The sequence below is a fragment of the Sorex fumeus genome, unplaced genomic scaffold (assembly GCF_029834395.1).
Source record: "Sorex fumeus unplaced genomic scaffold, SorFum_2.1 ptg000083l, whole genome shotgun sequence".
Taxonomy (NCBI): domain Eukaryota; kingdom Metazoa; phylum Chordata; class Mammalia; order Eulipotyphla; family Soricidae; genus Sorex; species Sorex fumeus.
In genome coordinates this window covers 10,068,103-10,082,688 of record NW_026606140.1, presented here as the reverse complement: position 1 = coordinate 10,082,688, position 14,586 = coordinate 10,068,103, and the positions used below count along the sequence as shown (strand labels likewise).

The window sequence follows — 14,586 nt, the reverse complement described above, 5'->3', positions numbered from 1 at the left end:
CTTCTTCTGATTACTTCACTTTGCAAGATATTCTCTAGTTTCATTCACTTGGATTTTTTTTTGAGGGGGGTGTGTTTGGGTCGTGCCTGGTGTTCGTCAGGACTCACTGCTGGCTCTTGGCTCGGGGATCCCTTCTGGAGGCGCTGAGAGAACATAGCGGTGCTGGGGATCGGGCTCGGGTCGGCCTCATGCAACTCTAGTGCTCGACTCTTCCCCGTACTGTCTCTTCAGCCTCGTGGCTTTTTCAGGAGTGGTGTGTTAAGCTCTGCTAAAGAGAAATGTGAACTGAGAATCTGAGTGATTTGATCTGTCGCGTCTTTATCCGGAGGGAAGGACCACGTAGGCTTCACCCAACACAAAACCCTGAAATCCCACCTTGCCACGAGATAGGTCACATAGAGCACCCGGTGCTGACGGAAGGGTCTGTTCACCTTTGTGACTTGGGTATTTTTACTGTCGTTGAGGTAATGTGGTGTTTTCCCGCTTTGAACACCGTCTGGGAGGGAGTGAGCACAGTTGGCTGAGTGTGACTGCCATTCCTTTCCTAATGTTTTTGCTTTCCTCCTTTCAGATGGAAAGAACTCCAGTGGATCCAAGCGTTATAATCGCAAGCGTGAACCTTCCTATCCCAAAAATGAAAACTTTAGCAACCAGTCCCGTCGCTCCAGTTCACAGAAAAGCAAAACTTTTAATAAGACGCCTCCTCAGAGGGGCGGCGGCAGCAGCAAACCCTTTAGCTCTTCTTTTAATGGTGGAAGACGAGATGAGGTATGGAACGGAACCGCGTTTCCTCGGGCTGAGGGTGTGCTTGAAGCCACAGGCCTCGCGTGCGTGGGGCCTGGTTCTGATTAGTGGCAAGACACGGGAACAAGTCTTGTTTTGTTCTTAAAGACGAACCATCCCCCTCGTCTGCCAGGGGCTGGGGTGTGGGGAAGCATGAGGTGGCAGCCACGGCGCTCCAGCCGAGGCTTAGCTGGGCGTGGGGCTTGACCTTCCTCCTCCCCCTGAGCTCCCTCAGAATTTTCCTTGGAGAGCCATAAAGAAGAGTCTCTGCTGTGTGGGACTTAGAGATATGGCCAAGGGAGCAGAATTGGAGAGTTGTTCCACAGAACTGAGTTTGCCGAGAGGAGCCTTGGGACCCGGGTGGAGGGAAGCGGTATTCTTGTGGGAGTGTGTTACCCTGGGATGATGTATGAGTCAGACTGTCAGTCATGGTAGCATGGTGGCACGGTCCTCCCGTTGTTCATCAGTTTGCTCGAGCGGACTCAGTAACGTCTCCATTGTGCGACTTGTTACTGTGTTTGGCATATCGAATCGTATTTTAAGTAACAGTACCTCAGTAAAGGGTGCCCATCAAAGGGCTGGAGAGATAGTTCTGTGGGTAGGGTGCTTGCCTTGCTTGCAGCTGACCTAGGTTCGATCTCTGGCACATCATTTGGTCCTCCGCGCTCTGCAAGAAGAGATCCCTGAGTGTAGAATGAAGAGGAAAACCTGAGCGCTGCAGGTTCTGACCCGGAAACCAAACCCAAAAGAGGGAAGGAAATTATGTGAAATGCCACTATTCATGCCACTGTTCATGTTTGATTATAAGTGCAATGCTCCGTGATGCTCTACGAATAGAATACCCCAGCGCATATATTGCCTCTGGAATAGAAAGTATCTTTACCATAGCCCTTTTTATACTCTTTAGATGCTTTGTCACATTTTTTGCAAGCGCTGCTTACTGATGTCTTAAGCTCAGTGAAGCAGGAACAGCCTTACATTTGCATTTTTTTATATCCAATAATTATTACCATACATTCAAAAGGTATAATGAGGGGCTGGAGCTATAGGACTGCAGGTAGCAGCCGCCCCAGGTTCTATCCCCGGCATCCCGTGTGTGGAACACTTACTTACAGAAGTAATTCCTGAACACAGAGCCAGCAGTAACCCCTGAGCATCGCCAGGTGTGACCCAAAAACAGAAGGAATAATGAACGGCACAAAGATCTGTCCCCAAATAAGCTTATCACAGCATTATTTTGTTACAGAGAGCGGGGAGGCTTTGTGCAATCTGCATCCTACGCTGGAATATTTTTCTTGTAGTTTCTTGCAGTGGTCTGAACTGAACCTGCCAATGGGATTTGTTTTCGGGACACAATTAAGGTGCTCAGGACTCTGAGGACCTTTTTATTTATTTATTTGTTTTTTATTAGTGAGACACCATGAGGTACAGTTGCAGACTTACAAATTTTTGTGCTTGGGTTTCAATTATACAATGATCAAATACCCATCCCTCCACCAGTGCCCATTTCCCACCACCACGGATCCCAGTATCCCTCCCACCCCCCATCTCCCCCATCCCACCCTGCTTCTGTGGCAGGGCATTCCCTTTTGTTCTCTCTCTCCTTTTGGGTGTTGTGGTTTGCAAAAGAGGCAATGGGTGGCAGTCATGTTTGGTCTATCGTCTACTTTCAGCATGCTTCTCCCATCCTGGGAGGATCGAGGACCTTTTCTTGTGCTGGAGATTGAACTCAGGTTGACTGCTTGCAAGGCAAACACCTTACCTCTGGTACCTGGCCCTGGAAACAAGCAATTTGTCTGTGTGTTTTAATTAATAAGCTGCAGTGAGTGAATCCTGAAGACTGAAACCCCTCCACGTTGTACTTTGGCAGACTACCATTGTCAGAAAGGAGCCAAGTACAAGTAACTTCTAGGAGTGAAGGGATGGGAGTCCCCGGGCCTGTAGAAGGATCCAGTAGGTAAATCTGTGCATCAGGATGTGTAGAGGAGTCCGTGCCAGCTTTCATCCTTGATGTTGTCATTTGGCAGGGCAGGCTAAGCAGCCTCATGGCATCAGAGCGGTTCTCTCCCTCTCTGTCCCCGTTCAGATTTTGTATGCCATTGCATTGCTCTGTCTTAGATATTGGCTGCCTTTAAGCCATTTCGTTTGTTGTTGTTGTTGTTTCCTAATTAAATTTTTTGAACCACATCTTGTGCTGCTCAGGGGTTACTCCTTGCTATTCACCCAGGAGTTTCTCCTGGCAGGGCTTCGACGACCATACAGGATGCCGGAGATAGGACCTGGGATGCCAGAGATAGCGCCCGGGTCGACTGTGTGCAAGGCAAATGCCCTACTCGCTGGACTGTCCTTCAGCCCCAAACCATTCAGTCTTCGTTCCTGTTGTAAACACTGTAGGTGGAGGGGTTGTGCAGTTCTCTGCTGTCCATCACTGTCAAAATGATCTGAGTCGTTCCTTTGTTTTCTCTAGGTAGCAGAGGCTCAACGGGCAGAGTTTAGCCCTGCCCAGTTCTCTGGTCCTAAGAAGATCAACCTGAACCACTTGTTGAATTTCACATTTGAACCCCGTGGCCAGGCAGGTCACTTTGAAGGCAGTGGACACGGCAGCTGGGGGAAAAGGAACAAGTGGGGACATAAGCCTTTTAACAAGGAACTCTTTTTACAGGCCAAGTGAGTATTTTTACAGGCCTCCTCGGGGGAAACGGAAGTTGAGTTTCTTTTTGCAGTTGTAATACAAAGAGGCTTCCTTCATTTTTAAAATTTTGTTGGTTTGGGGGCCATCCCCAGTGATGCTCAAGGCTTACTCCTGGCGCTCCGCTCGGGGGTCACTCCTGGCGCAGCTTGGGAGGCTCTTTGGGGTATGGGACTCAACCTGGCAAGCGCCCTGCCCACAGTGCTGTGTCTCAGGCTCGAGCAGAGGCTGCCGTTTAAATGCTGTGGTAGAGGGGTGCCAGGGAGTTAATCTGGTTCTCTTTTTCATTTTTTTTCTTTCGTGAGTGTTAAAAACCCATTTACTAAGTGAACTTGGTGCTTGAGATGAGAATGCTTGGGTCAGTCTCAGTGGTAGCTTATATATGTGTAAAGCCCTGGGTTTGATCCCTGGGAACCAAGAAAAACCAAAGTTTGGGATTAAGGGAACCCCCCCCAAAAAAAAGGAAAAGGAAAAGAAAAAGGATTTAAATAATGCTGTGTTACCCTGATAAGGTAACAAAAGTGTTTGCTTTGAAATTGACCCTAAATTTTGTGATGTTTTGTGCTTTGGCCCGGGGTAATTTAACTGCCCCTTTTTGAGATTTCAGTTTCTCCTCTCTACAGGAAAATAGGTGTGCCAGGGAGATTGCTCAGAGGGGTGGGGCACAGGCTTGCCTGTGGAAGCCATAGGTTTGATCCCAAGAGCAGCCTCAAGCATCCCCCACAGGGGAAAAAAGGGAACGATTACTTAGGGAGAATTGAATGACAAGTTGAAGAGCTTGACTTACTTTTGCTCAAAACTATTACCTTTTGTTGCCCATTTTCAGTGTGTGACTTGACCTCGTGTCAGATTAACCGTTTTGTAGTCGGATACCTTGGAACGCAGATGATGCGAAAGACCTTTCACTTCCCTGCTCCCTTTCAGACAAGGCATGCTCTGGAGTTTCTGGGGTCGAGGGAGGAAATCTGACTTCCTGCTGGTTGATGAAGCCACCATTAGTTAATTTTAGATCAGGAGAGGCAGCTGGTTGGGCTTGGAAGCAGCACAAATGGATTTAGTCTTCTCTCCGCTGAGCCTTTGGATTTCCTCCAGAGCCAGAACTCAGTTCTGCGGCAGAAGTCCCGATTGTGTTTTACAGACCTAGACGGCTAACTTGACTTCGAAGTGAAAAAAGCTCTTGGTTTTTCTGTTGAGCACTTGCTGGATTCTGACAACCAGCCTTTCTCTCGTCTCTTTCCCTGATTCTAGCTGCCAGTTTGTGGTGTCTGAAGACCAAGACTACACAGATCATTTTGCTGATCCTGATACCTTAGTCAACTGGGACTTTGTGGAACAAGTGGTGAGTAGTAGCTGGGCTCAGCGTGTGAGTTTTGTGGGAGCGAGTACTGAAGCAAGGGGCCGTGTCGGCACAGTAGCTGTTGGCCACCTCCACTGCCAGGACCCTTTCTGCATGAAAGCGGGCATTTCCCTCTCTGGTTTCTTCTGGAGTTGATTTTGTGCACTCTCTCACTGACTTGCAGGATGGGGGTGTTTGGAGGACATCGATCAGAAGATAAAAAAGCAGGGGCTGCAGCGATAGTTCAGTGGATAGGGCGTTTGCCTTGCATGCAGCTGACCCAGGTTCGATCCCCGGCACCCCATGTGATCTCCTGAGCCTGCCAGGAGTGATCCCTGAGTTCACTGCCAGGAGTAACCCTTGAGCATTGTCGCGTATGTCCCAGAAACAAAAAAAAAAGAAACCAGAAGGTAAAAGCAGTCGTCCTGGGCCAGAGCAGTGAGCAGGGCATTTGCCTTGCTTGCGGCTGACCTGCGTTTGATCCCCAGCATCCCTTATGGTCCCCCAAATACCACCAGGTGTAATTCTTCAGTGCGGAGTCAGGAGCGACCCCTGAGCACTGCTGGGTGTGGTACAAAAACAGAACAAGCAGTCGTCCTGCCTACCACCTCTGCCTGTTCCACGGTAGCCAGGGAAAATCAGTATTCAATTTAGGCCTCCATTGGGAGTCAGTTTTAATTTAGGCCTCAGCTCATGACGGATGAACAGCCACCCCATTGTCCTTCTCAGACCCGCTGCTGCACTTGTGTTCTGTTGGAGTTAGGCTCTCGAGATCTCCTGCGTCTCCCTTTCTCGCTCCCAGGGCTGACGTAGGCCATGTTTCAGAATGGTGACCCCCAAATCCTCTACTGTGGAAAATACTTAAGTTGAGAAGGGAGGCCGAGGAGAAGCTGCTGGGCATTAGTGGAACACAAAACCCACTGAAACTGAGTAGGAAATTACTGGTAAATGGACCAGACCAATAGTACAGCAAGTCGGACACTTGCCTTGCATATGACCAACCCGGGTTTAGTCCCTGAGATCCCATATGGCCCCCTTGGCACTGCCAGGAACAATTCCTGAGTACAGAGCCAGGAGTAACCCCTGAGTATCTCCAGGTATGGCCCACCCCCTCCGTGCCCCCACCCCAAAATATTACTGGCAAATTATTTCTAGATTTTTTTCTATGCCTTTGTGCATATATGTACACTGGGTGATCTCTCTCTCTCTCCCTTGACCTCTCTCCCTTCCTTGCCTCTTCCCCCCCTTCTTCCCTCTCCCCCACCCCCCTCCTTCGCTCCCACATACGTATCTTAAGGGGATCATCCCGTGATGGGGGAAGGGTCTGTATGTGTTTGCACCAGAAATAGAACCCACGAGCTTGTAGTTTACAAGGACATGTTTTTCTCTTTTCTCTTTTTTCCTGACCCATGTTTTTCTCTTCGGTAAAATAACTATAAAAAATATCTGCTCTGTAGTTTGTGTGTTTAGGTCACACTCGGAGGTGCTCAGGGATGGTGTTCTGGGAGACCATATATGGTGCCAGGGAACCCACGTCAGCCACGTGCAAGACAAGCACCCTACTCACTGTTCTATCCCTCCAACCCTGTAGATGGTGGTTTGTTTTTGGTTTTTTTTGTTTTTTTTTTTTTTGGTTGTTGCTGTTACAAAATTGAATCACAGTGAGATACACCGTTACCGAGTTGTTCTTGATTGGGTGTTAGTCATAGTCATATAAAGTTCTACATCATTCCCTTCACCAGTGTACATTTCCCTCCACCAAAGCCCCCGGTTTCACTCCTGTCCCCCACCCCGGTTCTGTTATACCATGGTTCTGTTTTCCTAAAATTCTGTCCTCTGCATAGCCACGTTGTTGAACAGTTCTGATGTGTTGAGTCGCGGTGTAGAGGGGTGAAGCGTTGCCAGTCCCGTGCCAGTGCTGAAAGCAGTGAACCTTGCGGTCTTCTGTTGCAGCGCATTTGTAGCCATGAAGTGCCATCTTGCCCCATATGCCTATATCCACCTACTGCAGCCAAGATCACCCGTTGTGGACACATCTTCTGCTGGGCCTGCATCTTGCACTATCTCTCATTGAGTGAGAAGACTTGGAGTAAATGTCCCATCTGCTACAGTTCGGTACATAAGAAAGATCTCAAGAGGTGAGATGGAGAAATTGACTAGAGGTGACCCCCTCTGCTAATTCTTTGCTGCATCTAAATGTCCATGTTCCAGTGTTGTTGCCACAGAGTCACGGCAGTATGTCGTCGGCGATACCATCACCATGCAGCTGATGAAGAGGGAGAAAGGGGTGTTGGTGGCTTTGCCCAAATCCAAATGGATGAATGTCGATCATCCCATTCATCTGGGAGGTGAGCTCTTGGTTTGGGAGGTGAAGTGTCCTTCCTGGGTTCATCTTTAAAGGATTTGTATTTTTGGCGGGGTGGGGGGGTGCAGCACCCAGTGGTGCTCAGGGGCTGTTGCTGACTCTGAGCTCAGGAGTCTTGGGGGACCATACGTAGTGCAGGGGATTGAACGGGGTTTTACTCCCTTTTCTATCTCGCCCTGGAATCGGTTTTTATGAGTGGCGCATGGTAGTAACCGAAGAGCCAGTTGTTTAAATACCATTTATTGAGCAGTCTCTTTCTTCCCAGAGAGTGAAATGTCCCTTTCACCAAGTTCTTGTTTCTGCACAGTATGGAGGGCACAGAGCCCTTCTTCCCTTCCTCCATGCGTCTGGATAACCTGATAAAATTAAAAAAAAAAAAAATTAAAGATTAACTCTGTTAACTGAGTTAACTTGAAATCAGGAGTTGGTGCTAGAGAGAGCAGAATTAGCTGACACTAGGCGTTGCACGCAGGGGCCCAGGGTCAGGGCTTGGCATTGCATGGTGCCCTAGTGCTGCTGGGACTGGCCCCTAGATGCTGAGCACTGCCAGGTATGGCCCAGTGCTCCCCCCCCCCCCCCCACCGCGAAAGGTACTAAACTGCTCGCTGTGAACTCCACTCTAGCCTGCTACTCATTTCAAAATACTAGCTTGCCAGAGGCTAAATTTCTGCCTCTAGAAAGATGTATTTGAGCAGGGCACTTTCGGTGTCAGAGTTTTAAACCTGTGGCCATCACTGCCAGGGGATCGTGTCAGATGACTCCATCCTCGCCTTAGAAGAGAGACCGCATGTGTGTTTCTTTGTAGTCATCCAGTCAGGAGCTTGGAGCGTGGTGTTTCTGTCATGCTGTCTGTTTCCTTGTAGATGAGCAGCACAGCCAGTACTCGAAATTGCTCCTGGCCTCGAAGGAGCAGGTGTTGCGCCGGGTGGTTCAGGAAGAGAAAGTGGCCCTCGAGCGGCAGCTGGCCGAGGAGAAGCACACGCCCGAGTCCTGCTTCATCGAGGCGGCCATTCAGGAGCTCAAGGTGAGGGCCGGTGCTGGGGACAGGCACCGTGTGCCACGTGTGGGCTGCGTGGGGGCTCAGGGAGGTGGCTCGGCGGCCCAGTGCATGTCTGCAAGTGTGAGGCCCTGGGTTTGATCCTGACACCAAGGGAGAAGCGGGAAGGGAAGAAAAAGTCCGTTTGCTCTTGACTTTGCTAGTGTTTGGAGTGTATTTGGAGCTGAAAGGACCAAGTTTGAAAGATGTTTTTGGGTGGGGCTGGAGGTGGTGGCCTCCCTTTGATCTTTCAAATGGAAAGGAAGCATTCTAAGCAGCATTCTGATCTTTATCAAAAGATCTTTTGGAATTTGGGGAAGACATCACATTTCAAGAGTCAGAAAAAGATCCTTAATCGCACCCAACAGTGCACAGGAGCGCCTAATGGGGGTTGCTCATGGCGGTGTTCAAGGGACCATGCAGTGTCGGAGGTTGAACCTGGGCAGTGACTCAGCCCTTGTTAATGACTAAGCAAGGTAGTCATTTTTGTTATCTGGGAAAAGTCATGTTTTTTTTTTTCTGGGCCACACCTACAGTGCTCAGGGCTTACTCCCAGTTCTGTGCTCAGGGATCACGGGTATGTATATGGGGGGGAGGTTGTACAGGAGGTGCCAGAGATCGAACCCTGGCTGGCCGGGTGCAAGGCAGGCGCCCTACCTGCGAAATTGGGCTTTTAAGAAGATTTTCTTTGAGCGACAGGGTTGCTCACATTTTACGGTTTGCCCACAGCTTTACTGTCCTGCTGAGGGTATCAGAGCAGCAAGAATTAGACCTGCGCGTAGCATTCCTTCGTTCCATATCTTCTACAACAGAGATCTTAAGCTTTGAGAGCCACCAAGTTCCTAGCGGTTGGGTGACAGTCTCAGTGGGTTGCGCTGTAGCAAGCTCCAGGCTGATTCTGCTGCTGCTCTCTGCCAGGCTGCCGGTTGAGAGTTAGTGATCTCTACCACACATTAGAAATGAAACTCTTCATTTGCTGAGTGATGATCAGCATGTGGCTGGCCCTATGCTAAGCCACTGTTTTTATTTATCTTAAGCATGGTATCCTGGTGTGGTAGACACAGCTGTCTTTCACAGGTGAGGAAATGAAATCAGGGGTTTCTTTTTCTTTTTTTCTTTTTTGTGCTTGAGGACCCCTATTAGACTGTTAAGAGGTGAAACTGGTACTGTAATTTCTGTCTCAGAAGCCTGAGTTCCCCAGGCAAAGTTCAGTGCATTTTTAATTCATTTTGTAGTGCAAATAATTTATTCAGAAGCATTTTAAGTAACAGAAAAGCTGTGTAAAAGTCGAGCTGTTCAGGTTGAGATGAGGCTCAGTCAAACCCTGCATTCTGGGTTAGGGTATTTTTGTTTGTTTTTGGTCACATCCAGCGATGCTCAGGGGTTACTCCTGCCTTTGCACTCAGGAATCACTCCTAGTTGTGCGTGGGGGATCTTCTGGGGTGTCAGGAATTGAATCCAGGTCGGCCACATGCAAGGCAAACACCCTAACCACTGTAATACTGTTCTCGCCCACAGCTTCCTGTTTGAGGGTGCTCTTAGACATTGTAAGAACCAGAAAATTCAGTTCTGGATTTTTTTTTTCCGAGGAAGTTGAAAAAAATACATTGCTATTAGCATGATACCTATTTTCTTCTTCTTGTGGCCACAGCTGGTGGTGCTGCAGGGCCGCTTGTGCTGGGGTTTGCTGCTGGTGGTGTTCAGGGGCCCATGCATAGTTCTCGGGCTGAAATCTAGGGCTCTCACATGCAACGTATGTGCTCCAGCCTTTTGCACTCTCTTCCTGGCCCCAGAAAACCTTTCTGAAGAGTGGATTCTTCTGCCTTCTGTTTCTCTGAAAGACCAAAGATTTTGTTTCGAGTTTTTTTTTTTCTGGCTTTTTGGGACATATCCAGCGATGCACAGGGGTTCCTCCTGGCTCTTCACTCAGGAATGACTCCTGGTGGTGCTCGGGGGACCATATGGGATGCTGGGAATTGAACCCGGGTCGGTCGCATGCAAGGCAAACACCCTACTCCTTGTGCTATCTCTCCAGCCCCAAGACCGAAGATTTTTGTTACTTCACTCTTCCCATTTGGGTCTTGTTCCATTTCAACTTCTGCTCCTGTTAGAAAGATACCCTGGTAAATCTTTGCCTGTCACACTGTTTCTGGAATCTGAATTTTCCTGGTTTCCTCTTTGGTGGTCTAGACCCGGGAAGAGGCTCTGTCGGATTTGGCTGAGAGAGGAGAGGAGGTCACGGGCGTGGTGGCTGCTCTGGAACAACTGGTGCTGATGGCTCCCCTGGGGACGGAGTCCTCGTTTCCACCCAGCAAGGTTAGTGTGTCCCATTGCAGACCAGAAGTTGCTCTTGTCAGCCAAGGCGGGGGCGGGGGGGGTGGGGTCTGGTCCCCAGGAGTGTTGACTGGGGAATGTGGCAGCTCGGACATTTAGGGAGTTTGGCTCTCCCTGGGATTGGCCGCGAGTACTTTCTGTTGATCTGGCATTTGTCCCCACAGGGTGTGCTAGAATATCTCTCTGCTTTTGATGAAGAAGCCACCGATGTTTGTTCTCTGGGCTCGCCCCGTTCTCTTGCTCTCCCTCTGGTAGAGGAAGAGGAAACGCAGTTTGAAGCGGAACCCGAGGGCTTGTCCGAGGCCTGCGACGACTCGGAGTTCGCAGATGACCATCTCGGAGAGGGGACTGTGTGTACCGAGTCCAGCCAGCAGGATCCCATCCCGAAGCCAGGATTCACACCCCTGAGCAGCTCTCCTTGCTACTACTTTTACCAAGGTGAGGGGGTCGGGAGGGCTGGAGAACCCTGGGGTATTTTCCGAGTCACCTGGCTCGAAGCAGGGGAGGTTGGTCGCGCTCAGTCCCGGGCACAGGTGTGCTGGGGTGCTGTGCTGCTTGGTGTGTGGAGGGTGCAGCGGGCCGGTCTGGGGGCTGGCCCAGCCGTGGCTGACAGAGCCTCTGTTCCCAGCGGAGGACGGGCAGCACATGTTTCTGCACCCGGTCAACGTGCGCTGCCTCGCGCGCGAGTACGGCAGCCTGGAGCAGAGCCCCGAGAAGATCTCAGCCACGGTGGTGGAGATTGCTGGCTACTCCATGTCCGAGGTACGGGCCTTCCTGGGGGTCAGGGCGGGAGAAATCTCATTTCCCCAAGACAGGCCTAGTGACTCGGGTCACCACCTCAAGATCTGCCTGTAAGGGGAAAGATTCTGGGTCTTCAGCCCAGGCTCTTAGACTCGCAAAGAGCATCTGCCCTGCCACCAAGCTGATGCTCGCCAAGGCCTAGAGTTATTTTAGTCTTGCTGGTGCTTTTGTGTCTCCACACCGAGCGGGGCATAGGGCCCGCTTTCCTTAGTGCTGGCACCATGAGAGGCTGGGGATTGAGCCTGGGCCTTGAATGCAGGCCGTGTGTGTGCTCCAGCCGTGCCATCGCCCCAGTCCCAAGGGAAAAACCTTTATTCCTCCCTCTCCCTCTTTGTCTCCCTCTCTCCCTCTCTCTCTCTCCCTCCCTCCCTCTCTCTTTCTCTCTCTCCTTCTCTCCCTCCCTCCCTCCCTCTCCCTTTCTCTCCCCCCCCCTCACCCCTTCTCCCCTCTCCCTCCCTGTTAGTTTTGGGCTGTAACAGGTGATGCTGGGAGAACATATACTATGCAGGCAAAGTGCCTTACATGATGTTATCTCCAGCCCCAACTGAACATTTTTGTAGTTGTATTTTGTCCACACCCAACCATGCTTAGGACATTATCCCTGTCAGTGCCCAGGGGATTAAGAGGGGTCGACTGCACCCGAGGCAAGAACCTTGACCCCTGTACTATTTCTTCAGGCCCACTGTGCTATAAGGTTGTTGTTTACTTTGGGGCCACTCTTGCTGGTATTCTGGGCTTACTCCTGGCTCTGTGCTCAGTGATCACTCCTGGCGGTGCTTGGGTGATCTTAGGGGTGCCGGGGATTGAACTTGGGACAACTGCATGTAAGGCAAGAGCCCCATCCACTGTACTATGGTTCTAGCCCCCCTGAAAAGCGTATGTATGTATTTGTTTTTGTGCCACACCCGGTGGTACTCAGAGCTTCTTCCTGGCTCTACAGTCAAGGATCTTCCCTGGCAGGGCTTAGAGGACTAAATGGGTTTCCAGGGATTGAACCTGGGTCAATCAGGACATCTTTTTATGACATCTTATTATCTCATTCCTACTTTGGACAAACTTGCAGGCTATTGAATGTAGCCTGCCCACAGGGCAGAGTCTGGCAAACTCCCCGTGGCGTACCCAATATGTCAAATACCAGTAACAATGATGGGTCTCATTCTCCTAAAGAGCCTTGAATATAATCTCAGGGCTAGGGTGAAGGAGACGTCACTGGGGCCTGCTCGAGGCAATCGACGATTAACAGGATGATGAATGAAAAAAAATGAATGAACCTGGGTCAACTGTGCACGCAAGGCAAGTGTTTTGCCTGCTACTGTGTCTCTGGCCCCTAAAAGCATTTTATTGTTTGTTTGGGGGACCACCTAAAGGCGCTCAGGACTTACTCCTGACTCTGCACTCAGGGATCCTCCTGGTGGTGCTTATGGGACCATAAGGGGTGCCGGGGATTGTACCTGGGTCAGCTAAGTGTAAGGCAAATGCCCTACTATCACCCGATTCCTAGAAAAGCATTTTTAACTTTTTTTTTAATAATTTATCTGCGTGAAGTTTTGCCCTTTAGGAATCTTGTGTTGATTTCAAGTTTGTTTTAAGTGTCCTTAGTTGAGAGTTTGGAGACCAGTTCATAGCTCTGCACACTCACGCCGTTGGTTTTCTCCTCAGCATCTCATAGGCCCTGAGCTCTACCGGGGAGGCCCCGACACAGAACGGGGCTTTCACATCAGAGAGAGAGTGTGGAGCCAAGGCTCTTGCCTTGTATGTGTCTGACTCTGGTTCAGTCCCTGCACTGCCTGTGGTGCCCTGAGGAATGCCAGGCTCGACCCATTCCTCCACTCCTGTCCTCCGCTCAAAAATGCTTATGAATTTTAAAAACTGTTCATCAGACATGTAAAGAAGAGAGAAGATACTGGAGTGATAGTACAGTTTGTCTTGCATGTGGCCAACCCCCATTTGATCCCCAGCACTCCATGTGGTACCCCAATCCCTTCAAGGAGTGATTCATAGTTCAGAGCCAGGAGTAAGCCCTGAGCACCTCCAGGTGTGGCCCCCAAAAGCAAAAGAATTGAGAATATTAAACTTGAGGACTTAGCTTGCGTGTATGAATTTGACCCCTGGTACTGCTGAATAAATTGCTAGACTTGAATTGATAGGCTTTCATTATTATTATTATTTTCTGACAAAGTAGAGAAATCTGCTCTGTCAACCTTTCCAGTTATTAAATTTGCAAGTGATTCCCAGTTATATTGCCGCCAGTGGCCAGAGAGATAGTACAGGGTCCTGTGTGTGGCTGATCCCCATTTGAATTCCGGCACCGCCCTGAACACTGCTAGGTATGGATGGCCCCAGCCCTCCTCCCCACCCAAAAGAAGTTCCCAGGTTTAATGCTAGCACGTACTCTTTTTTTTGTGGGGAGGGGCACACCCAGCAGTGCTCGGGGCTTATTCCTGGCTCTGCATTCCAGGATCACCCAGTGGGACTTGGGAACCATATGGGTGTCAGGGATTGAACATGGTTTAGCTGCCCGCAAGGCAAGCAAGCACCCTCCCTCTGCAGCACTGACGCTCTTGCCCCGAAGATACGTTTTTCCCCTTTGCTGTTTTTCCCCTGCAGTCTTGAACATCACGTCTCCCCGCCCCTTTCTCCAGCACACACACAAAATCAGATTAGGATCCAGCCAACCCATCAGATTTAAGCCAGTGAAATTCATTCATTTGCAGCACAAACCAAATGAAAAAAAGCACTTTTGGTTGTTTAATCCATCTTCTTGTTGAGTAACTGGCAGTTTCTGCTCGGATTTCAAAACGGCCCCTTACTCTTTGGGCTGTCTGTGAGTCGTACATGGCCTTGGACAGTTGGGGTGGGAATGTTCATCCTTCGAGTTCGGCCCGGTTTTGGTTGAGTGCTGGTCCCCTCCGATTGCAGGATGTTCGCCAGCGTCACAGGTATCTCTCCCACTTGCCACTCACCTGTGAGTTCAGCATCTGTGAACTGGCCCTTCAGCCTCCCCTGGTCTCCAAAGAAACCCTGGAGATATTCTCAGGTGAGGATGACTCTATTTTGCGCCTCTTTATAATGGGGCTCCGGGATTCCTTCTTCTGATCAGAAACCTGGAGTCGGAGGAATTCAGGAGCCGTGTCAGAGTCTTAGTGCTCAGACCCTTCATCCAGCTTCTCTGGGCCTCAGCTGTTGGCCCACAGGAAGGAGTTATCGGCGGGCTTGTCCCGGGTCTGCCGTTCACTCCCTAC

General features: G+C 50.0%; 2 protein-coding genes across 2 annotated transcripts in view; both read left to right on the top strand.

Moving 5' to 3' along the window:
* ACADS (acyl-CoA dehydrogenase short chain) overlaps window positions 1–14,586 on the top strand; it is a 146,781-nt gene that overhangs the window by 2,759 nt on the left and 129,436 nt on the right. The window lies entirely within an intron of this gene.
* RNF10 (ring finger protein 10) overlaps window positions 1–14,586 on the top strand; it is a 37,209-nt gene that overhangs the window by 11,656 nt on the left and 10,967 nt on the right. Inside the window, exons 2-11 of the mRNA XM_056130985.1 lie at window positions 572–768; window positions 3,251–3,450; window positions 4,721–4,811; window positions 6,762–6,946; window positions 7,020–7,156; window positions 8,037–8,197; window positions 10,400–10,525; window positions 10,708–10,981; window positions 11,172–11,305; window positions 14,264–14,381. Of these exons, the coding sequence (XP_055986960.1) occupies window positions 572–768; window positions 3,251–3,450; window positions 4,721–4,811; window positions 6,762–6,946; window positions 7,020–7,156; window positions 8,037–8,197; window positions 10,400–10,525; window positions 10,708–10,981; window positions 11,172–11,305; window positions 14,264–14,381 (1,623 nt within the window). The remainder of the gene's footprint in view (window positions 1–571; window positions 769–3,250; window positions 3,451–4,720; window positions 4,812–6,761; window positions 6,947–7,019; window positions 7,157–8,036; window positions 8,198–10,399; window positions 10,526–10,707; window positions 10,982–11,171; window positions 11,306–14,263; window positions 14,382–14,586) is intronic.